Source organism: Eschrichtius robustus, chromosome 4, assembly GCF_028021215.1.
Source record: "Eschrichtius robustus isolate mEscRob2 chromosome 4, mEscRob2.pri, whole genome shotgun sequence".
In the NCBI taxonomy this organism is placed as follows: domain Eukaryota; kingdom Metazoa; phylum Chordata; class Mammalia; order Artiodactyla; family Eschrichtiidae; genus Eschrichtius; species Eschrichtius robustus.
This window is the reverse complement of record NC_090827.1, coordinates 41,016,633-41,040,372: the sequence shown is the minus strand read 5'-3', so window position 1 is coordinate 41,040,372 and position 23,740 is coordinate 41,016,633. Positions and strand designations below refer to the sequence as shown.

Sequence of the window (23,740 nt, the reverse complement as noted above, 5' to 3'; positions counted from 1 at the left end):
GGTAATTTCTGTATCTCTATACTAAAATCATATGGAACACTTTCACATCTTGTTCATGATAAAACTGACATTGTGACTTTATTTTTATTATATTTTTATCTTAAAAGGTACCTCCAAATCCAAATGTCTCTATTTTAATTCAGGTACTTATCTAAGTTTATTCTACTCTTTTTCTGAAAATTTAATACTTAGCTCTTTATGTACTGTTACGAAAAATAAAGTAAGATGCATTTATGTTGCTTATTATTCTTCCTTATTAACCTTTGGTGGTGTATCTGGGTTCTTCTTTCAAAAAAAAAATCAGATTAGAGATATAGTTTAAATTTTAAAAAATCTAAAAATTAGTTGGCTGATGGATAAATACCTTCTTTGTTCTGCTTATTCATTACTATATTTGGCTTTTGACTCGTTAGGATATATACTAAATGTTAGTTCAATAAGAGGTGGCTTTATGATACATCATTTAGAATGCAAATTATTTTTAAGCTGAAGAATATTGAAAATAAAACAGAACCAACTGAGTCTGAATTATTTACAGGCCAAGGGCTTAAAGGTGCACTACTCCAGCACAAATATTAAATTATGAAATGGGAATTTCAGTTTGCCATAAATCTGTCTGCCATAGCAGCTTAAAATAAAATAGTTTTACCCATCTAAAGCAACATCAATTTGCCAGTCATTGCTTTATGTATCAAAGAGCGTTCTGTGAAAATATCAATATCATTGGTTAATATAAATGAAATTAATTTTTAAAGCTGGGCTAAAGGTTGACATCTGAAAAATTGCATTACTTTGCAGAAGAGAAATTTCTGTCTTCTAGTGAAATTTCAGGTCATGAGGGCAAGTAATTTTCACAGTCTTCAATGGGAGCCAGTGAAATATGAACTTCATTGTCACCTAGCCCCAAAGCGATAAGATAAAATGAGCTGATACATCATTTGCTGTGGTTTTATCATCTCCCTCAGTAATTGGAAGAGAAAACCTAAGAGTGTATGTGTTTGTATGCTCCCCTCTTGCTCCTCCCAGCTGCCCCATCATCCACTCCCAGGCTAAAACCACTTTAGCCCAATCAATACAGAGGTCACATAGCATTTTATTTATACATTTAAAATTTTTCATACTGACTAAGCTGCCAAATAGAACATTAGAGCAATGAATATGTTTAATTGAATTTGTCACCCATGAAAATGCTAAGGAGAATACTGTACTGCATCATAGAACTAGTAAGCAGAAGGAGGAAATTTACTATATAGATGAAAAATATCAAATGACTCATAATTAATTTTAAAGGTAATTTTCTTTGTATTCATAACTTTTATACTTTTGTTGTCACTGTTCTGTTCTTTTCCAAGTTTGGGGACATTCTATGTGTTCATGGATATATATTAAATAACAAAATTACCATCTTAAAATTTCTATCAGAGTCAAGTATATGCCATTTTTCAATTCGAAAAGACCTAATTTTTGTTTTAAGAATATATCTTTAAAAACTTTACTAACATTTATATAGTTGATGATGAAGTACATCCTTAAACCAACTGGAATTCAGTATTAGAATAAATTTAATGCTATGCTTTGGTATCAAGTTTCAGAGAAAATTACATGCAGCAAAATCCAAAAACTATGTTAATACTAGAGTGGTACAAATTTAAAATACTCGATTAAAATTACTTTAAACTATTTTGGTAAAATTGCAATTATCGTAAATAAAACATATTTGCACATGTATTTAGTGGTGAGTTGATAGACTATTTTTAGACTAGTGTCTATGTTTTAACATGTGTTTTCATTTTAAATATATTTCAAATATTTACTGTTTTCCCATATTAAGGTATAATCCTTATGACTAATTTATAATTATGTTCCATGAAAATGGGATATGAATATTTTCTACCTGTGGTATCATTATTTAACTGATGGCATGATTAGTTTATATTTTGTATGCTAAGTTTAAAGAGTTTTTCTTGATGTTAAATATATATCCATATGCTTTGGAAATGGTTTTGTTATGAAATTTTAAGTACTATTGTTTGTATATTTTTTCTAATTTTACTTTTATTATTGAATTCTTCAGAAATCAGTGTGGAATTCTCTGAAAGAGTAAAACGTTTCCAAAAATTGGTGAATATTTGGGACTAAGATATGCAGTGCTAGCTGTAAACATTAAGAATAGTGTTTTTAAAAACACTTTTTATTGATTCTATATGTGCAGACTCCCATGTAAATATTTCTAATTTTTGAGGTTAAAACATTCGATCACTTTTTAATATCTTTCCCTTTAAAAAGAATTTGAAAGCATTTTATATTTATTGAGGGTGGATTTTGAAAACAAAACCTTTTTTTACTTAAGTGGAACAAATATGGCTATATTTTCAGAGACTATTTTAAATCTATTTTTTGAACATACCTGATATTCAGTAAATAAGAGTATCTTGCAGTTGGGCAATAAATGCAGGTTTCTTTTTTATTCTTTCATGAGGATGAGAAAGCAGAAGAAAGTGTTATTTGGATAAATTTGTTAGCTTTTCAAAATGAATGGTTAAAGGTGAAAAATACTTTGCTTTCAAGCCAATTAATGCAACAGGGTGAAGAAATTTTCCCATGTATTCATAGTATACTATTTGAAGTGTAGAATAAAAACTGTGTACTATTCAGGCAAAATAATAAATCCTTTTTCAGAGTCACAATTTTCAGATAAAAATTTTAAAGAAAATATGTTTGATATTTTTAATGTAAAGAAATAGTATATATGCTTTTATATGTGTGTGAGTATATATATATATGTATATATTAAATACTGATTTCTTTTTTCCCTCTCTACAACCTTATGTCAACATTTAACCAATAAACTATCTTTGTTCAAACAAATTATTAAAATATGACAGTTGAATTCACTAATAATAATACTAACGATATGAAAACAAGGTGGTAAACATTCAAAGAGAGTGCTGAGGGCTTAAGCTTTCAAGCTATTCAAGACTTGTGGTCATAACTGCAGAGCAATGGTAATGATACGGTTTCCATAGCAACCGATTCATTGGAGGGCTAGACCTCTGTCTAGGGTGCTGTCAGTGTATGTAGAGTTTCAGTGAACAGAAAGTCCCAAAGAAGGGTCTGCTTCTACCTAATCCAGTTTTAATTGAACTCTAGAGACTTTGAAGTGAAGCCTCAGACCAGGAATATACCAGTCCAATAAGAAATAAACCTCTTGCTGAGCTAGGCCTCAGCTGCTTTTCAGTACTGACACCTTTTCCTAATGAATACTTAAAAGAAATGTTATTATATCAATTTCAGCTAGTAATTCTGTTAGTTAAGAGATTCTTTGTTTCTATTTTAAATCCCACTATCTTGACCATAGGTGTAGAATTTCATTTGTTACTTTTTTTTTAAGTCAGTCTAATTTTTTTTGTGTAAGATTTTAAATTTTGGTAGCTTTGGCAATTTTAAATAATTTTCTGTCTCTCCTCCTGTTTCTTTTTCTCTAAGTTTTAAAACACTACTTTACCTGCTTATATTTAACTCTGATTGCACACGGTCATACATTCAGTATGATACCATTGATATCAGGTTTGAAAACATGTAGAACAATTCTGGATATCATTTGTGGATGTATATGTACTAATAGTATAAAAACTTACATGGGAATGATAAACCTCAAAACACGGACAGTGATTGGCTCTGATGAAGGAGGAAAATGGTATCAGGAAGGGTTATATATGGGAATTTCAACATTATCTGTAATGCTTTATGAGTTTTTAAAATATATAGGACAGTGTGGCAAAATGTTAGGATTTTCTAAGGTTCAGTAATGGGTACATGGGGCTTATGCCATTTTCTGTAGTTTTGTGTATGTTTGACATTTGGCAATAAAACAAATTTTAAAGGACCATACCACTTGCTATAGTTCAAGTATATTTTTAAAATAACTATACTGCTTAAAGGAATGGGATATAACTTGAACTTTTTGATTGATTGAAAAACTATTACATGAAAAATCTTGTAACAGTGTTTTAGTATACTTCTGCTAGTAATTGAAATAGTCTAGAAAATAATTAAATCTTTAGTTGCATGACCATGATCTTGCAATAACTGGCATCACCATTATGAGCAACAATACTTGTTATATAGCTTTTTAGTATATAAGAGGTAGAATTTTCAGACCAGTGTGTGATATCTTTAGCATATGACAGAGCTTAAAGCCTAATGCTTTGTTGTTTATTTTTGTTTGATTTTCCTCTTTCACTTTTAACACAAGTACAGGAAAACAAATGTAGTTGATTAAAATTTCTGATGAGTTGAGTTCTAGTTTAACAAACATTTAAACCCTTTTTTAGAAATGTGACCATGTAGTATATAAGTAAGCTCTGGACATTTGGATTAGAAAACCTGGGAGGAGGCCAGACTTTGCCACTAACTTCCCAAGGGACTTTGTATTAAGTATTTATCTTGTTTAAGTCTCATTTTCCTTATTAATAGTTGGATAGATTGGGCTACAAGTGTTACAGAACATGTATTGGATTCTCTACTACTTGATAAGTTAAGTATGGCAAACTCTAATACCAATGGAAACTAGACAGATAGTAAATGAGTGAATGAGTGGAGACTGTTTCAAAACGGAGACTGCATGCCAGTTGTACTATGTGGCATATATAGATCTAGGTTTGACAGATGCTCCAGTTTTTCCTGAGAAACCAGAAATCTGAATATTTATGTAAATAACCATTTTCTCAAGTATTTTCAACTACTTGAAATTTTGGGAAAATACCATACGGCCCCCCCCAAAAATTAATGTGGGTCATATATGGAATTCTGGTTGCCATTCATTGATTCATTTAATCATTCCAAAACATCTACTTTGTGTCAGATCTTGTTCTAGAAGATAGAAATAGAGTGCATTCAAAGCCTTTGGTCTAATAGAACTTAGATTCTAGTATTCTAGTGCTGAAGAGAGGCAATAGACAAGCAAGGAAATATTGTAATTTCTGGTGGTAAGTGTTATGAAGGAAATCTGATGAGTTTGGGGTGGGATGAGGCAGTAGTGGCAGAAGTGGGGTTTAGATCCTGTGGCTTCTCTAAGGAGGTGACATTTGGGCAGAAACGTGACTGTGAGGATGAGCCAGCCATATGAAGATCTGGGAGAAGAACATTCCAAGCAGAGGAGAAAGCAAGTGTAACGGCCCTGAGGAAGAATGAGTTGGGCTCATCAGACAGTCCCAGATATAAGTGTTTATAAACAGTTATAAAGAGCTTCAGAGTTTATTATGCATGTAATGCAGAGCCACTGGATGGTATTAAATATACGAGTATATGATCTGATTTATACTTAAAAAGTTTTTTTTTTTTTTTGGCTCCTCTGGTCATAGTAGATTCTCCAGGTAAGATTAGAAGGAGAGAGACCAGTCAGGAGGCCACTGCAGACTCTGGAGCCTTGGAGCTACTGGTTGTGGTCGGAGAAAGGGGTGCATGTGACCTCTGGTTTAAAAAACTATTTGAGAGTAGAACCGATATTTTTTCCTCTCTTTTTCTCCTAATTTCTCTTGATCTTACTTACATAGGTATTGATTGTATGAAAGAGATAGTAGGATTTTCTCTATCACCTGTGTTAAAGCTGAAAGTGTGATTAGTTATTTGGGACTTTGAATTGTTGTCTTGTTTTTTCAAAAAACACCGAGCCTAAGAATTGTACCCAGTCTTTCATTTCTAGATTTTGTGGTACCAGAAATAGAATAATTTCTGTAGAAAAATCTAAATACATATTTGGTGAGTTAAATAATGTTGCTCTCTTTTTTTTTCCCAAAAAAACCCCCCTGTATTTTGCATTGAGGAATGTAGTTGTTTTACAATTAAGATCTAGAAAATGGAAATCAAAAATGAACATTTACGTAGGATACATTCTTACTATTCATTATTTTTCCTCTCTTTGCTTATCCTGTCTTTGTCCTTACAATGCAATATCATAATCAAATGTCATTTTATTTGTATTTTTTAATGGTGGTTACTTTTGAGAAATTTATCTAAGTTGTTTAACTTAATTTGCTGTCACGGATTTTCATCAGTGTTTGATAGCAAATACATCTCATTTTCTTCATTAATATTCTGTGAAGTACTAGTGTGGAGAAATTCCAGTTCTGGTTTTCATTTAACACCTTCATAATTAAGCTTTTGAAATGAACTTTTTAAAAAACAAAACTTGAATAACAAAGCAACAAAGTGGCTTAGGACTAAAGACAGGATTACTTTGAGTTGGCAAAGATTCTAAGCCATTGCGTCTGTCACATGGGATGACAAGAATTGTAACAAGTCACTCTGACAACCTCCTACTCCATAGAGAGATTATGCTGAGTTCATTCGCAGGTTTGTGTTTAGCCTAGCTGACAAGATGATACTTAACCTCTCATACAGTCAGTCTTTGTGCTTTCTGAATGAGTGACTGTTGCCTTAACAGTGACCTTATAAGTGTGATTTTTTGAAGTTATGATCTTAAATTTGTAATTTTAAAGTATGTAAAAAGTATTTCTGGATATGTTATTATCATATTATATGAAACTGAATTTTATATGTCATCTGTAAGCATGCAGGACATTCTTTTCAGGTCTTCTTTTTAAGGGTTGTCTAAAATTTTGCTTTCTATAATATGACTCAAAAATCAATCAATCAGTAATGCAATATGTATTTCCTGAAAAGTAGTAGACTACATCATTGCTTTAAAAGGCCCCCAAATATATTTATAAATAGATGTGTTACAATTTTGTTCTGCTTTTTCATTTAAACATCATTTTTCATGAATTGCAATCTATTTTCTTAGTCACCCTCCAAATTATTTCAATAACTATTCAGTTCTTAGAAATTATTTTTCTTAATAAGGACTTTTCTGTTTTAATTGGGGGGAAGAACAAAAAAATTCTATTGTTACTTAACTCTGGATTCTTTTTTTCCTCACTAGATCCTGGCATATACAGAAGGGCTGCATGGAAAATGGCTGTTCACAGAGATACGATCGATCTTTTCTCGTCGTTATCTTTTGCAAAATACAGCCCTGGAGATCTTTATGGCAAACAGAGGTAATATGTTGCAGACGTATATTGTTACAAAGCTAACCTCCATCTCCTTAAGATTTCATTTTGAACATACCATATTGTTTCCATTTAGACAGAATTTTGTAGCCCACTCTCTGTCCTACTGACCTCTTTTTGAACCACGTGCATCTTCATGGTTTTTCCCCCTTTGGTCACTCTTAGAAATATCTGTAGTAATTTATTTTTCTGGCCAAATCACAAATTAGTGCAGTGCTTTATAAATATGGGGGATAACTACCCATTTAATCAGTCGTAGAGTTTTCATATTGCTCTGATGCTTAAACTCCTTCTGGAAGGTGGTTGCATTTCGAGAGGGGAGAGGGTAATCAAATGATTCATACATTTATTTAATTTTTTGTCTAATCTATTGCCATTTATAAAGGGACCATCAGAAAATGGTACTGAACTGTCCTGGTTGCTTTGTATTACATCATTCTTGAAAGAACTAAAATTCAATTTGTGGGTTTAGAATTGAACTTGGTGAAATTCATTAAGACAAAAAAGAGAGACAAGGTGAACTTGAAGGAAAAGCATCGTTGGGTATGAGTGGAGGTGTACAAGGGAGAATATGTAAAACCTTGTGATTTATTGTACATACTCATTTCATTTAAATAGATTTAAGTTTTCTTATTTTCTCTTTCTATAATCTACAAGTTATCATTTAAAAAATCTACACATAATGTATATTCCATACATACTTTCTTTTTTAATGAAATCATGTATTTTAGGGAATGCAGATTTCTTTAGGAAAAGATGTTTTTCCCTTCCATATTTGGTCTTCTCCCACACACATACCTTTTTTTCTAATGTAAACATTATTCGTCCAGGCAAATAATCAAGTGAATGTTTCACACTTTAGTTCAGTCTGCATTCTTGCTGTCCCAAAGGGGTTTCAACCTTACAGTATTTATTACTTGCTCATCTTCATTTATTTTCCTTCTTTGAAATTTCTCATGCATCCTTGCTTTGTATCTTTGTGTGTTTTTCTATTGCCTTTCCCTCATGGCCTTGGTCACCTGCCATAACCTGAGTTTTTCCTTTTTTTTCCCCCTGTATTCAATGTAATAGTGGATATGTAAGAAAGGTTTATTAAAAAGTTATGTTGGATATGTATATGACAGTTCTAAATATATTTTAGGTGTTTAGTGAATGATCATATAATTATTTACCTAAAACATGTTATAAAGCCTGTGTTTAAAAATTGCACTAACACTGATAAAATTTTTTGGCTCGTAGTATTTTCTTAGGCTAGGTGGAGAAGAAGGATCATCTTCTAGATGAGTACTTGTAGATTATTTATGGTTCTGATACAGAAGTTAATATAATTAAAATTTCAAGACTAACCAAATTAATATCTTCTAAATTCTCCGTCATGATTTTATGACTTTGTTATTTTCATATTTTTTAAGAAGGATAAAAATTTATAGATGACTGTCATAAATTAACATTTGTATGCTGAATATATTTATATATAAGATGTACATTTATTGATATTCTCAAAATGTGTAATTATTGAGATAGAAATGATTAAAAAACATTTAAATTGATTATTGACCAGAGAGGAAAAATTTTTCTTCAGGTCACACATTGTTCTGGATTATAGGAACATACAAAGCATAAACATACAAGCTGCATAAACATACAGCTGACAGTTTATTAGCTGTATATGTAGACTTTTGGGTATTAGATTGTTAAATATATAATCTTAAAAATTTAAAGGTCTTTATAGAAATTCACAGATATATCTTTAACTTGATAAAATTCAATTTTGCAAATTTGAAGTTGTAACAAGATAAAATCTCAACTTCATGTCACATTAATGCAACAATAGTTGTTATTAGTTCTGACAGTATTTAGAGAAGGAACTGTTTGTGGTAGTTCATGAGTAAAATGAGTATCATCACCGGCATATTAATGCTAAAACTTGATATATACTATAATAAAAGTAATACGGTAAGAATTCTATTTAAAAGATACCTGAACTAAGAGTAAACATTTTATTGGACCAAGAAGTCAGTTTTCCAGAAAGAAAATCATATTTCATTCTAACTTTTAAAAATTATTTTTCCTAGTTGCTATAATGTTCAACTTCCCAGACCCTGCAACAGTAAAGAAAGTGGTTAACTATCTACCTCGTGTTGGTATTGGAACCAGTTTTGGATTGCTTCAAACCAGGTGCTGTTTTATATGTGAAAAATATGGAAAATAATCTGTATTAATATCTGTTCTAATTTGTTTTGAAATGCATGACCTTCTGTTTTATGCTTCATTGTAAATGATGATTATTAGTGTACTGTTTTGAGTCAACTGAACTTCTGTCTGAAGAAACTAGAAAAAGAGGAACAAATGTAAATTAAACTAATCTGAAAAAAAAATAAACAAAGGCAGAACATCAATGAAAAGGAAAACAAAAACAATAAAGAAAAATCAATGCAATGAAAAATTGTTTCTCTGAAGAGATTAATAAGTGTAATAAATATCTATACCAGACTTATGAAAAAAAGACACAAATTGCCAATATCAGAATGAAAGAAGGGGTATCACTACAGATCCTATAGATATTTTTAAAAAATAAGGAAATATTATGAATAAATTTATGCCACTTAGGCAACTTAGATGAAATGGGCAGATTCCATGAAAGAGACAAACTGTCAAATCTCACTAACGAAAATGGATAACTTTAATAACTCTACAGAGGAAATTGAATTCGTAGCTTAAAATCTTCTAACAGAAAATTCCTAGCTCAAATGGTTTCACTGGCAAATTCTATCAAATGTTTAATGAAGAAGTAATATAATTTCTGGGAAAACTCTTACAGATAATAGAAAAGAAGGATAAGTTTCCCAAGTAATTCTGTGAGGCCAGCATTACCTGAATTCCAAATGCACAAAAAGGCATTACCAGAAAAGGAAACTAAAGACCATCTTGATTGAAAAGGAAGAAATAAAACTGTCTTTATCAGTATATATACATGACTTAATGTGAAATTACCAGGGAAACTGCAAAATTTTTAAAAAGAAAAAAAGCTATTAGAACTCATAAACAACAAATGTAAAATAGATAGGTAGTGGGAAGCAGCTGCATAGCACAGGGAGATCAGCTCAGTGCTTTGTGACCACTTAGAAGGGTGGGATAGGAAGGGTGGGAGGGAGATGCAAGAGGGAGCGGATATGGGGATATATGTATACATATAGCTGATGCACTTAGTTATACAGCAGAAACTAACACAACATTGTAAAGCAATTATACTCCAATAAAGATGTTAAATATATACGTATATAAATAAATAAATAAATAGGGGAAAAAAACCCTCATAAAAGAGTTTAGCTATTTCATAGCATACATAATTTTATTCCTGTATACTAGCAATGAACAATTGGAAATTGGAACTAAAGTACTGCTTAAATAGTATCAAAAATTTAAATAACTGTGGATATATTTGAAAATATATTCTTAAGAGTTGTTCACTGAAAACTATAAACACTGTTTAGGAAAATGAAAGAAACCTAAAAATGGAAAGTTGTACTATACCATGTTCATGAACTGGAAGACTCGATATAAGTAAGATGTTAGTTCTCTCCAAACAGATCTATAGGTTCAAAGCAATCCTATCCAAAATCCTAAAAGGCTCTTTTGAAGAAATTGACAAGCTGATTGTAAAATTTAAATGGAAATGCAAATATCTAGAATTGCTAAGACAATTTTGAAAAAGAAAAAGTTGGAGGACTTTATCTGATTTTGACTTAATATAAAATTACATTAACTAGTGTAGTTTGGTAGTTTTGTAAAATTGACTTATAGAGCAATAGAATATAATTGTGTCCAGAAATAGGCCCATCCATAAATGGTCAATTTGATTTTCAACAAAGGTATCAAGATATGTCCATGGGAAAAGATAGTTTCTTCAACAAATGGTGGTCAACAATTGCATATCCATATGCAAAAAAACCCCAAAAAACAAAAAACAAACCCAAAACAAAAAAAACCCCACCTCATCCTTTATCTCAAAATGTAATATATGAACTCAAAATGTAACATAAATTAACTCGGATTAACTCAAAATGTAATATAACCTAAATGTAAGTGCCAAAGTGAAACTTCCTAAAGAAAACATAGGAGAAAAATCTTTGTGACCTTGAGTTAGGCAAAAATTTCTTAGATAAGATTTTTTAAAGAATCATCAATTGGCCTTTCAAATTAAAAACATTTGCTTTTGAAAGACACTCTTAAGAAAATGAAACGATATGCTCTAGGCTGGGTTGAAATATTAGTTCAAATTATATGTGACAAAGGATTTATATACAGGATATATAAGAAACTCTTACATTTAATTACAAGACAAGCAATCTGTTTTTAAAAAATAGGTAGAAGATTTGAACAGATACTTCAGCAAAGAATAGATACAAATATCAAACACATGAAATGATGCCAAACATCAGTAGTTATCAAGGAAATGCCAGTTAAAACCACAGTGTGATCTCATGGCACACCTATTAGAATGACTTTTTAAAAACTGATAACAACAAGAGCTAATAAGAATGCAGAGTACCTGGAACTTCACATGTTGTTGATGGGAAAGTCAGCAGTTTTGCAGTTTCATATAAAATTAACCATACACTTACCATACATCCCAGTAGTCTCACTCAAAGGCATTTACCCTAGAGAAATGAAAAATCTGTATATTCATGTAGTGACCTATTCACAAATGTTTATAGCAGCTATATTCACAGTCACAAAAAAATGGATATAGCCAACATGGTCCTCAACTAGTAAGTGGACGAATTATGGTACCTTCAACCATACAACAGGATATACTGCTCAACAATAAAAAGGAATAAGCTACTAAAATACAGAACAAGGCAGATGAATTTAACAAGTATTATGTTCGATGAAAGAAGGCAACACAAAAGATTACATTTTGTGTGATTCCATTTATATGACCTTTTGGAAAAAATAGAACTACTTGGACAGAAATCAGATCAGTGGTTTCAAGAGACTGGAGGTGAAGAGGGAGGATTAGTTACAAAGGAGGGTGTGAGGGAACCTTTTGATAACATGGAAATATTTCCTGTCTTGATTGTTGTGGTGTTACACAACTCTCTTTGTTTGGCAAAACTCATTGCATTGTATACCTAAAAAAGGATGAATTTTATGCTATGTAAAGAAATCAGTAAACCTGATTTTCAAAAACAGAAAAAGATAAAGAATGTGAAATCAATATACAGTATCAGGAACACTAGAACTATGCTAGTAGGAATGCAAATTCGTATAGTCACTTTGGAAAATTTGCCAGATTTCTTATTAAGTTAAATATACACTTAATTTATGTCCTGTCAGTTCCACTCCTAGGTGTTTACCAAGAGTAATGAAAATATATGTGCACACATTCACTTGTAAGCAAATGTTATTCATGTAGTCCCAAACTGAAAACATTTCTAGTTCCATCAACTGTAAATGGATCAATAGATTGCACTGCATCCATGCAATGAAATACTACTCAGAAATAAAAAGGAATTGAGTACTGATACATGCAACAACATGGATGACTCTCAGAAACATTGTGCTGAGTAAAAGAAGTTAAGTACCGAGGGCTACGTACATCATAGCCATGGGCTATGATTCTACTTACATGAAATGACTGAAAAATTATGTGAAATTATATGATTCTATTTATATGAAATTGTTGAAAAAACAGAAGCATATAGTGACAGAAAGCAGATCATTGGTTGCCAGGAGCCAGACACTGGGACAAAGGAATTAGCTTTTTGGAGTCTTTCTGTGATGGTTGGTTACAGAAATAGGTATATTCAAAACTTACTAAACTATACACTTAAGTTTAGTAAATGTTGTTATAGTAAATTTTATCTCAACAAAGATCATAGAAAAATAGGCTCTCTATATTTAAAATATCTGTTACAAAAGTGCTTATTACATACCCATTTTCAAATGTACCATTATTTAACATGTATGATAAATCAGATTAAAATTTTTAATCATTTTGATAAAAATGATTAGACTTTGCTTTATTATGTCATATTGTAATTTTTTTCTCTGTTGATGTAAATATCGAATCCATATATTAAGGATTTTGAATACAACATAGTTAATTAAAACTTTTATCTTTAACCTCTGGTAAATCAGAGTTCAAATATTAACTTTGTGTATACATATGGACTTAATAACTAGTATTTATATTGTTCAAAGTAACTTAATAACTACTTGAAAGGAATGTTAAAATGCCAAAAAGCATCTCTCACAGTACAGGGAATTGGGAGAGTGTGGGGTTATACCTCTCTTTCCTATGTGCTGGCCAGTTGTCTACGTTTAAATAGCACCATCATTAACTGTTTTCTTTCTTAGTAGGTGTTAATGCTTCATCAATACAATTTAGTTAACTAATTTAAAAACTAGGAAGAGAGTTAACACTGGGAATTTTCTATTGATTGAAATGTATTAGCAGTAGAAACTTAGAGTTTACTTTTAGCATACCTAATTTTGTATTGATGTTGATTAGTGTTTATTTCAATTTTTTTAGTTAGTATCTTATTACAAATGCAATTGAGATAGAATCAACAAATAATAGGATATTAGCAGGAGCTGCAGTTATCCTAGGCTGGAGGACTTTCTAAGAGGATGCACTCCCATGCCCCTTGGCAGTAGGACTCAGTTCTGCGCCAAGTCTTCCTCTCCATTGGCTGCTTTTGAGTGACTGTATGACTTTCCCCAGAGCAAGTGATTCTAGAGAGAAGGACAGAAGCCCCAATGTCTTCTTAACGACCTAGCCTTGATAGTCACACGCCATCATTTCAGCTACATCTTATTTGTTACAAGTGAGTTATTAAATATAGCCCAGGCTCCATGGCAGGAGAATCAAGTTCCATCTCTTGAAGAGAAAATATCAAAAAATTCATGGACATGTAACAGGTTACAACTTTTATGTAAACAGGATACATAAAGAGGCCCTTCTGGTTTATTAGCCATAGTTGCTTTACAATCCCAGTAAAGCTTTTGATTCGATAATTTTATAATTTCATGAGGAATTTCAGGGTTCAGGAGGAAGCAGCTCAGAATGGCATAGTAGATTTCCTTATCTTAATAAAAAATTCTACTGATTATCTCTCTTTTGTTTTTAAAGATTTATTTATTTATTGGCTACGTTGGGTCTTTGTTGCTACGCGTGGGTTTTCTCTAGTTGTGGTGAGCAGGGACTACTCTCGTTGTGATGTGCGGGCTTCTCGTTATGGTGGCTTCTCTTCTTGCAGAGCACAGGCTCTAGGTGGCGTGGGCTTCAGTAGTTGTGGCATGTGGGCTCTAGAGCGCAGGCTCAGTAGCTGTGGCACACAGGCTTAGTTGCGCCGCGGCATGTGGGATCTTCCGGGAGCAGGGCTTGAACCTGTGTCCCCTGCATTGGCAGGCGGATTCTTAAGCACTGAGCCACCAGGGAAGTCCTTACTGATTATCTCTTTATTTTAAAAAGAGTTTTATGTGTTGTCATACTTAGGAACTCTTTGTAATGTTTTCCCACAGTTAATGAAAGCTGAAAGTCTTAATTTATTAAGTCAGTCAGTTAAATAGATCTTCAGCACTTACAGTGTATCAATCACCCAGTAATGTACAATATAAATATCATCTTGCCCACAAACATTTAAACAAATATGTAAATGAAAGGAAAAACCGTGTAAGTGAAAGAAGGATGTTTTGGGTATTTTGATAGTGGTTAGTGGAGTGGAGATGGAGTGCTTTGGATAAGATGGTCAGAAATATCTTCCTATGTGACTTTATAGTTTGATTTGAAGGACTGGAATCAGCTAACCTTTGTAAGAGTGAATAGCATGTGTAAAGGCCCTGAAACTTCCAGTGTTTTAAGGAATGTTGGAAGGCAAGTATCACCGGCACTTAATAATTTCAGGAAGACAGTGTCAGTTTGGAGGCGGGAACTTATTGTAGAAATGGAAGTAAACTGTAGTATCATTGATGAGAGACATCTTTTTTTTGTTGTTTTTTTTTGGGAGTATAATTGCTTTACAATGTTGTGTTAGTTTCTGCTTTACAACAAAGTGAATCAGCTATTTGTAAACATATGTCTCCTCCCTCTTGAGCCTCCCTCCTACCCGCCCCCCCATCCCTCCCCTCTAGGTCATCACAGGAAGAGAGACATCTTGTTTAGAGACTTTAAGGAGATACAATTTGTGTGACTTGGAGATTAGCTAAATTTGGAGGATGATAAAAAGGGGAGGCATCCAGTGTGTCTCCCCAAGTTTCAGCTTGAACTGCTCAGTAGCACAGACTGAGATGGGGAACACTGTAGAAGGAGTACCTGTATGCATCTACCCTCCCATACCCCCCATGGTTGGGGTTGGCGTTGAGGGTGGGGGGCAAAAGTGAATGAACTGAAAAGGAGAAGGTTAGTTTTAGATCTGTTGAAATTGAAACCCCTGAGAGATGTCTAGACTGAAATGTTGAATAGGAAGTTAGATATAAGAAGGTATGGCTAGAGCGCAAATGAAAAGTGTAGTAATTGGGAGTCATTACCATTTAGATGAAATCTGAAGCCTTGAGAGGAAATGAACTCACCTGGGGACAGACCGTAGAACGAGCAGGAGAAACGAGGGCTGCATTCTGAGGAAATGCAACATTTAAATGTTAAGTAAATGAAAGAGAAAAAAAAAACAAAACAAAAACAGAAGGGCCTTGAAAAATGGGAAATCCAGGAAAATGTGATGCCAAAGAATGAGACTATTTCAAGAAGGTAAGATTTGATGAAAGATCAGTAAGACATAGACTGAAAAAAGGCTATTGCATGTAGCAACAGCAGTTTTTGGCTGCCAGAGGTTGATTGTTGTGAGTTTGTCTATTCAGTATCAACAAGTTCTAGTTGGCAAGCAGGCCCTTGAATTTTGTTGCAGCCTTTGGGCTATCTCTCTTGGTTCTGGTTTAGGTGTGAGACTTCTGACTTCTCAGTCAATAGGACATGAGTAGGTAGAGATATTTGGATTAAATCCTGACCTACTACTGATGGCAAATGGCAGGAGAATTAATCCTACTATCACTCTTTTACCTGTAGCTCTTGATCTGGAATATTCTCTCTGACACTTTATGAGTACTTGACAGTATAAGCATATACACATCAATACCAGTTATAAGCCATAACAACATACTGAACCAACCCAAAGTTTCTACCTACAATATCATTTTAGTTTTCTCTTCACTAGTTTTGCCCAACCCTATCACTTGATTCAGGCATTTTTTTTTTTTTTTTCTGTAAGGGAACACTAATCAAGGAGTTTAACACATAAATAATTAGAGGTTATAACAGCTACCAGGAGATCATATTATCTTGCAGTTTGAAGCTTGGTGTGAAGTACATGGATGAGGTTAGGATGAGCAGAGGTTAGGCCATAGGGGGGTGACTGGAGTGGTAGGAGGGCTTTTTTCTCCTTTTATTTCTTGCTCCATGGTCTGTGCCAGTTTCTCCCCTACATACCTCCCTGCATTTAGAGTGCCTGGGCTTGGGAGCTCCTTTTTTTTTGTTTCCAGACATGCTGCTGCAGCTCTTCAGAGTAGCCCTTGGTGCTTTTGGTAACTTCTGCACTCAGCAACTCCTCCTACAATGGTACTGAGAAGGACAGTGATTTGGGTTTCTGTATCCAACAGAGCTATATAACATATCAAAATTTATGGGATGCAGCTAAAATAGTATTCAGGGGGAAATTTTATAGCTTTAAATACCTATATCTGAAATACAGAAATGCCTAACATCAGTAACCTAAGCTTCCATCTTTAGAAACTAGAAAAAGAAGAACAAGCTAAATGGAAAACAAGTAGGAAAAAGTGACTAAAGAAAATTAGAGCAGAAATCAATGAAAAACAGACAAAAACAATAAAGAAGATCAATTAAGCAAAAGCTGATTCCTTGAAAAGCTCAATAAAATTAACATTCTTTTAACTGCCTAACTATGAACAAAAGAGATGGTATGAATTACCAAAGTCAGAAATGAAAGAAGGGACTGCACTGCTCACGATGTAGAAATTAAAAGGATTAGAAGGAAATATCCTGAACAAATTCAGCCTACAAATTAAGACAATTGAGATGAGATGGGTAAATTCCTAGAAAGACAGAATTGTCAAAACTGACTCAAGTAGAAATTAAAATTCTGAATAAGCCTATAACAGGTCCATTGAATTAGTAATTTAAAAATCTTCCCACAAAGAAAAGTCAAAGCCCAGATGGCTTTACTGGTGAATCTTATCAAATAGATAAATTAGAAAAGATATCAATCTTTCATAAGCTCATCTGGAAGACACAGGAAGAAGAAACACTTTCTAGCTCAGTCTGTGAGGCCATCTTTACCCTAATACCAATGCTAGGCAAAGACATCACAAGAAAAAACAAGCTAACAAGAGAAAACTGTAGACTAATATCCCTAATGAACATGTATTCAAAAATCCTTTACAAAATATTATCAAACCAAATCCAGCAATATACAAAAAGGATTATAAAGTAGCCATGTGGGTTTTATCACAAGAATGCAGATTGGTTTAAATGTGAAAATCAATTAATGTTATGCATGAAGTTAATAGAATACAGGACAAAAAAAAAACCCCACATGATCATCTTAGTAGACACAGAAAAAGCATTTGACAAAATGAAACACACATTCGTGACTAGAAAATCTCAAACAGGTAAATAGCAACCATCAAAAACCCACATAACATACACTGTACTTAATGTTGAAAGACTAAATGCTTTTCCCCTAAGGTCAGGAAGGCTAGAATGTCTTCCATTCTCACCAATTCTTTCAATATTATATTGATATATAATGTGTGATAAGCCTGTGTGATAAGAAAGGAAGGGAAGGGAAAAATCAAAGGCATCCAGATTGGAAAGGGAAATGTCTTTACTCCTAGATGACAAAAGACGTGTACAATTTTTGCAATGAAAAGTGTAAAACATGGCTGTTAGAAATTAAAGACAGACATCAATAAATGGAGACATTCCATATTCATGGATCAGAAGGTTCAATATGATTAAGATGTCAATTCTTCCTCAATCTATAAGCTTAATACAATCCCTATCAAAATTTAGTACACTTTTTGGGAGAAATAGAGAAGCTGAAATACAATGGATCTAGAATTGCCAAAACAATTTTGAAAAAGAACAACAAAATTACAGAACTTACACTATCTTATTTCAAAACTTACCATAAAACCATAATAATCAAAATGTGTGCTATTTATACAAGGATAGGCACATAAATTAATGAAACTACATTGAGAATACAGAAATAAACCCTTGCATTTATGGTCAGTTGCTTTTTAAGAAATGTGCCTACACAATTCTATGAAGAAAGGGTAATCTTTAAACAAATGGTACTGTAATGACTGGATAGTCACATGCAAGAAAATGAACTTCAACACTTACCACACAATGTTCATAAGAATTAAGGTGGGTCATAGACCTATATTTAAGATCTAAAACTAAAAAATTTCTCAAATAAAATATAGGATAAAAACTTTGTCATCTTGCATTAGGCAAAGAGTTCACATGTGACACCCAAAAGCATAATTCATAAAAGACAAAAATTGAGAAGATGGATTTAATCAAAATTTAAAATGTTTGTGCTTTAAATATATCACTAAGTATGTGAAAAGATAAGCCACAGACTGAGAAAATATTTGCACATCATGTATTTGATAGACTTGTATCCAAAATGTATGATGACCTTTGACAACTCAATAATAGGACAGAAGCAACCCAATTAAGGTAAAAAAGATCTGAATAGTAATTTCCTCAAAGAAAATAAACAAATGGCTAATTAACACATGAAAAGATGTTCAACAATGTACATTAAAATTATAATAAGATACCATTTTACACTCACTAGAATGGCTATAATAAAAATTTCATACAATAGCAAGTATTGGCAGAGATGTGGAAAATTTGGAACATCATACATTGTTTGTTGGAATGTATAATGGAAGACAATTTGGCAGTTTCTCAAAAAGATAAATATTAAGTCAACAGACAACCTGGCAATTTCACTCCTAGGCATCTACCCAAAAGAAATGCAACCATATGTTCATCAACGATGTGTACGTGAATGTTCTGAGTGGCATTTTTCATAATAGCTAAAAACTGGAATAATTTAAATGTCTATCAACTGGTGAACGGATTTAAAAAATGTGGTATATTCTGTATTCATACAATGGAATACTATTTACAATCAAAAGAAATGAACTGCTTATACATGCTGCCACATTGATGAACCTCAAAATATTACGGTTAGTAGAAGAAGCCTGATGCAGAAGATTACATGATGTATGATTCCATTTATCTGAAATGTTCAGAAACGGCTAGTTATAGAGACAGAAGGCAGATTGATAGTTGCCTAGAGCTGGGGATAGGAATAGGAATTAACTCTAAATAGGCACAAGGGAAGTTTTAGTGTTGATGAAAATGTTCCAAAATACAATGTGGTGATAATTGTGCAACTCTAGAAATTTACTTTAAAAAATCATTGAATAGTACACTTACAAGGGTAAATTTTGTGTTACGTAAATTATACCTTTGGAAATAAAGCTTGAAAAAAATACGTATCTTGTCCTTAGTAGTAGGAAGAACTGTGACAGCATACTTCTCTGAGATTCTGGGCTCTGAATGTAGTAATTAATCCTGCCACCTATTTCCCACTGCTACTTAGTATTGGTCAGTTATATCCTTTGTTATTTACATTACATTAAGAAAACAGAAAACTTGGTCTACTATTAGGCTGTATAAAAGAATAATAGTTTCCCTTACCTTTATCCGAACCCACAAATAGACACCTGAAGGGTTGGGATCCTCTTTCCCCTATTACAATGGGTATACAAACATAATGTTTAAATTTATAATGTACAAATATGCTGTCTTTAAGAGATGACTGATAAAGATGTGAATACAATTTTATGTGTATTTCTCAGTTACTATAATTACTTTTGTATCAGTAAGGCAGTGAATTATTAATCATACTGTTATTAATCAACATTTATGGAGCCTAGATATTATAATGGCTTTGTAATGACAGCTTACCTTGATGAATAGAATATGGGTAATAGACCTGTGACTCATCCAAATCATTCGTTTAACCATTAATTATAGATTGAAACATCTCTAGCATTCGTTAGTATAACATGAATAGAACGTCTCAGAATAATACAGATGCCATTTTGAATGAGCACAGAAGTCATGATTTATTACTGATCTAATTAATCTTAAGTTTAATTTGATTCTATATCAAATTCTTTTTCTTGCAGGCGTATCTCATTAGCTAGTCCTCGTCAACTTTTTAAAGCTTCTAATATGACCCAGCGATGGCAACACAGGGAGATTTCAAATTTTGAGTACTTGATGTTTCTCAACACAATAGCAGGTAATTTAAGCTCACATGTTGATGTATTTCAAATGATAAATTATTAATAGTGATATGATTAGATTATTTTGAGTATATGTATAAATAGAGTCATTCCATGTAAAGCTAAAGGTGTAAGCAAGCATACAAAGATGGGAAGAAATGAAGTATAGCTAGAGAACAATTAATGGTATAGTATGTGTGTTTGTGTTTGCGTGTACATAAAATATATATTCATAAAGGTATAATGAAAAAGAAAACTAGAAACGTAGTGTGGAGACATTGTGGAAGATTTTTTTTGTCAGTTTGAGGAATTGGCAGTCAATTCACAGGGAAACTTTTGAAAGTTTTTGAACAAATGAGTAATATCAGAACTGTATGAAAAGTTGGAAGCAGTATGTGAAGGATAAATTATGGTGCAGAGAGTCTAGGTAGAAAGCAGAAGTTAGGAAGCAATTACATATAAAAAGTAATGAGGGCCTGCATTAGAGAGGTGACAGTAGGAATTAAAACAAAGGATTAGATAACACAAGAATTGGGCTTCCCTGGTGGCGCAGTGGTTGAGAATCTGCCTGCCAATGCAAGGGACACGGGTTCGATCCCTGGTCCGGGAAGATGCCACATGCCGCGGAGCAACTAAGCCCATGTGCCACAACTACTGAGCCTGTGCTCTAGAGCCCATGAGCCACAACCTCTGAGGCTGTGTACCGCAACTACTGAAGCCCACCTGCCTAGAGCCCGTGCTCCACAACAAGAGAAGCCACCGCAATGAGAAGCCCACACACTGCAACGAAGAGTAGCCCCCGTTCACCGCAACTAGAGAAAGCCCGCACACAGCAACAAAGACCCAATGCAGCCAAAAATAAATAAATTAAATAAATAAATTAAACAAACAAACAAAGATAACACAAGAATTTACAAGGTGCAAACCATTTGCCATGCAGCTAACTGAATGTTGGGAGTAAATGAGATAAAAGTGTCAGAAAAGACTTCCAGGCTTCTGCTCTAAATCATGAAGAAAATGGTGGTGCCATTAAAGGAAAAAGAAGTCAAAAAATTGATCTAGAGAAAGATGATTTTACTGTGCTAGCAAGACATCCAAGATAAGATATCAAAAAGAATTGTTGGAGTATAGGTTAAGTTGAGGGTATTTGGAGCTTAGAGATAGGACATTGGATTTCATCTGCATAGAGAGGAAATCACCAAGAGAGAGAGTTGAGATTACCAAGCCGGGTGATATAGAAAGCAGTGAGGTAAGGTCTGGGGAATGCTCTTGAGCATAACAAAAAGAAAGAGGGAAAGTTATTAAAGAAGAGAAGAGAATGACTGACCCCAGAGTTTATAGACTTAGTAGGAGGAGAACTAAGGTGAAGCAAACGTCTTGAGATACAAGGGGAAAGGGAGAAAGGCCTTGGCCACTGTATTAGACGTGATGGAGAGGTAAGGGAGAATTTAAGAGTGAGTACAGGCCATGCCTTTGGCTTTAACATCTCAGGACTTATGGGTTACTTTACAGGGGTTTGTTTTCTTTCTTTTTTAATATTTATTTATTTGGTTGTGCCAGGTCTTAGTTGCGGCAGGCTGGCTCCTTAGTTGTTGCATGAGAACTCTTAGTTGCCGCATGAATATGGGATCTAGTTCCCTGACCAGGGATCGAACCCAGGCCCCCTGCATTGGGAGCACTGAGTCTTATCCACTACGCCACCAGGGAAGTCCCTAGGGGTTTATTTGCAAAACAAGCAAAAAAGTTTGATTATAAGGACTGAATGGTTCAAGATTAAACGAGAACATTAGATGTAGATTACAGTTTTCTTGTGTAATAGTAAAGAGAGGGTGAGTTAAGGCAGCGGAGAGTAACTATGAAAGAGGAAGAGAGAGGAAAAGTAACAGTTCACATTATGAGGGAGACCTGTTCAAGAGCTCAGGTGGAAGAATCACACCTCCCAGAGAATAAAGACACTATTGGAGAAGTGGAGAAGAGAGGGCGTAGTACGAAGAATTGGAAGTTCAGGGCTTACACTGAAAAAGTCTAAAATTCATCAGTTAGGAAGATACTCATCTGAGGGTCCATTGAGGGAATGGAATAAAGAAAGTTTGAACAGTTATGTGGAATTTAGTAGGGATTGTATAACTAGAGACTGAAAGGATTTTTAAGTAATAATGAGAGGCAGGAAACTTATGTAACAAGTTTAAATGGACATGTTTTGTACATGATAAATCAATTAACACCTAGATTGAATGCAGTGTAATAATTATGGACAGCATTTATGAAATGGTCTACTCTCAACTTCTAGTGTGTCTATAGTGTCTTTTAAATATATCCCCTGGATATTCTCTTTAAAGAATAGAATCAATAATTTGCTTTGGATGGTTTTTACATACACTAGAGGCTGGGGGGGAGTCTCATGTTATTTAATATTTCTTTTACAGTGTTATCTGTGATACAGATAGGTTCTCATGATATCATGACACATTTCCCAAAAGACAGTCACTAGGCATTCAGTAACTAAATATTGAATTTAACTTAATTAATAAAAGTCTGTTTACAGTGAGCAGGTGCGTACTCTTTTTTTCGTAGGTACAATAAACTTAATTATTTAAGCAGATAGGCTAAGAAGAGGATTTTACTATTTACTAACATCTCAATCAGGAAAATGTGAGCGAATGGAGACATCAAAATAGACTGCTTTTTGCTGTTAAGTTTGGTTATTTTCTTCTGGGAGAAGTTAAAATTGACAGAAATATGTAATGACATAAATACTTCTGAATTAAAATTGTCCTAGTTATTCATGTTTTCTAAGACTATTTCCAGATCAATCAAGGAAGAACTCTGTTACTCTAATAGACCTCACGCCCTTGATGAATACAGTGAAATAAAATGTTAAAAGCATCAAATCAGGTTGTAGTCCTTGCTCCACTCCGTCCAATCGGGGGACTATTTACCCTCTGCTCCCGGGTCTCTCAGGCAGCCACTCTCATGGGCACATGCCCAGGAGCTGCTCCTGGCCCACGCGCCCTCCCTCTGCCTTTCACTTCCCAGCTGCCAAGATCTTGGAAGCTTTGAAGCTCAGCAGAGAAGGCAAATTCATTGAGAACAGTCTGTAAAGTGTCAAGCAATATCCAGATACTACCTGCACTCTGCCTGTCCCCTGCCTGAACCTGGGATTCTTCCACAGAGTGAGTGGTTCTGGGTCCCACATTGTCATTGCTCATTTGGTTGATGAAGACATATTGACAAAGTTGTTGTTGGTTATACCCTTTTGCATTCTCACTAGC

At 33.6% G+C, this 23,740-nt stretch overlaps 1 protein-coding gene across 3 annotated transcripts in view; it reads left to right on the top strand.

The window, feature by feature from the left end:
* The window catches only part of LRBA (LPS responsive beige-like anchor protein), a 750,846-nt gene that overhangs the window by 517,281 nt on the left and 209,825 nt on the right, over window positions 1–23,740 (top strand). For all 3 annotated transcript variants that reach the window (XM_068542607.1, XM_068542608.1, XM_068542606.1), the window contains exons 41-43: window positions 6,944–7,061; window positions 9,149–9,251; window positions 20,370–20,485. In XM_068542607.1, coding sequence (XP_068398708.1) covers window positions 6,944–7,061; window positions 9,149–9,251; window positions 20,370–20,485 — 337 coding nt within the window. The remainder of the gene's footprint in view (window positions 1–6,943; window positions 7,062–9,148; window positions 9,252–20,369; window positions 20,486–23,740) is intronic.